We start from the raw sequence: 1,899 nt of genomic DNA, 5'->3' as shown, positions 1-1,899 counted from the left end.
ATTTGCACGAATTAAAATTTATGGAACATATTATACTTAAAGGGAAGCTGGAGCGGTTTTGTATTTCAGGAAACACATCTAAATCTTCTTCATTTGACCTCCAGGATTTCAAATATCAAGATTATTTCTTAATTTGGTGAATCGACACTGCATAGAATCATTTTCAAAACACCGCTGAAGGCACTCTTTCCTGGAGAGTGACGTCACAAAAGGAGCTTTCGAAATCTCCGCAGGCACACGCTATTTGGAAAAAGGGCAGGAATAGACGTCACGACTGGTGCCAGTGCGGGAGAATATACCTAGATAGCTTGCCATTGTACGAGCAGCCCTGAAGCTACACACGCTTGGCGGCCGAGAGATCCTCGTACGACGTCACTACTGGTCGGTTGTTTATTGTGTTTTCTCACGTTTAGTTACATCTTTGGGGAAAAAACAACGTGGTATTCAGATTCACGGGATCAAACTACGATAAAATCAACCACCACCTAGTTTTTTGAAAGTATTGCACTTCTCTTTAATAAGCCGACTCATCATTACAATTAGCCCTATATACGGCTCTTTTTCAAACAATCTGTAATGCATACAAAAAATACCCTGTAGAATTTCCCCGAATACGATATGATTGCATGGTTCCTTCCCCGTGTAGGGTGCAACGCACCCACAGATCCATTCTTCTCATGAAAATAAAAGAGATGGCTCGAGGCGCAGTACGCGCACGCGCCTCGGAGAGCGCGTGCAAGAGAATGCTCTGAAGCCGCCATCACAGGCAGACACGTCGTTGGCTTGTCTCGTTCTATGTCCTCACTTTAAATAACGTGGCAGGGCCTCGCGGCCCCCCACATATTTGGTGACCCGGCCGAGGACCATGGACAACGGCGAACCCCAAGGAGCAGCAGCCGGAGCCCCGGCTTCCATCTCATCGGTTGCAGTCCGACTTCCGCCGTACTATGACAGAAACCCGAGGGTCTGGTTCCTGCAGGCTGAGTCCCAGTTTCATCTCAGTGGTGTGACGAGCCAGGAGAGCAAGCATCATCATGTCGTCTCGGCGCTGTCGTTGGCAGCAGCCGACGAAGTATACGACATCCTTGCGCAACCGTCGGCCACAGCTTCCTACGACCAGCTAAAGGCGGCTCTCCTGCAGAGAACCGAGGCATCAGATCGCTCCCGCCTTCAAGAACTTCTTTCGGCGGAAGAACTCGGCGATCGACGTCCGTCTCAGCTGCTAAGGCGGATGACTCAGCTCCTTGGAGATCGCGCCAACACGATCGGCGACGCTCTGCTGCGGGAGCTATTTATTCAGCGCCTCCCAACCAACGTCCAGATGGTGTTGGCCACCGCTACTGCTCTCGACCTCACAGGCCTCGCAGACCTGGCAGACGCAGTTGTTGAAGTTGCCACTCCACCCGTCGCCAGCGTTACATCGGCGGCAGAAGACGGAAGTGAAGCTATGCCTGCCCCGCCAAGCACTCCATCGTTTGACGGCAACCTCGAGCGGCTTTGCCAGCGGTTGGAAGAGAGTGTTACCGCGGCCACTCACCGGCGAGATCGTCCACGCACTCAACAACAACGTGGACGTTCGACATCTCGTTGCAGAAATGCTGACCGTTCCCGCTCCGCAAGTTCAGCGGACGTCTGCGTATACCATCGTCGCTTTGGCTCCGACGCCCGGCACTGCCTTCGTCCCTGCTCCTGGAGCAAACCGATAGAGGCAACGAGTAGTCAGAACCTACCAGGAAGTCGCCTATTTTACATCGCCGACAGGACTACGGGAACCCGTTATCTCGTCGATACCGGGGCCGAGGTAAGCGCTGTTGCTGCAAAACGCGCGGATTGATCACAGACGCCCATCTACTACCTTCGGGCTGTGAACAACTCGTCGATCCCCGTCTACAAGGAACG

The 1,899-nt window shown here is 52.8% G+C and overlaps 1 protein-coding gene across 1 annotated transcript; it reads left to right on the top strand.

Annotated features, from left to right (window-relative positions):
* Window positions 1-865: 865 nt before the first annotated feature.
* Window positions 866-1,899, top strand: LOC121047269. The gene has a single exon (XM_040502385.2). The coding sequence runs from the start codon at window positions 866-868 to the stop codon at window positions 1,832-1,834; it is 969 nt and encodes a 322-aa protein (XP_040358319.1). The 3' UTR covers window positions 1,835-1,899.

This window comes from Ixodes scapularis, unplaced genomic scaffold (assembly GCF_016920785.2).
Source record: "Ixodes scapularis isolate PalLabHiFi unplaced genomic scaffold, ASM1692078v2 PGA_scaffold5__190_contigs__length_132052651, whole genome shotgun sequence".
NCBI classification, from domain to species: domain Eukaryota; kingdom Metazoa; phylum Arthropoda; class Arachnida; order Ixodida; family Ixodidae; genus Ixodes; species Ixodes scapularis.
Note: the sequence above shows the minus strand (reverse complement) of the source record. Positions and strands in the feature narration are given on the sequence as shown.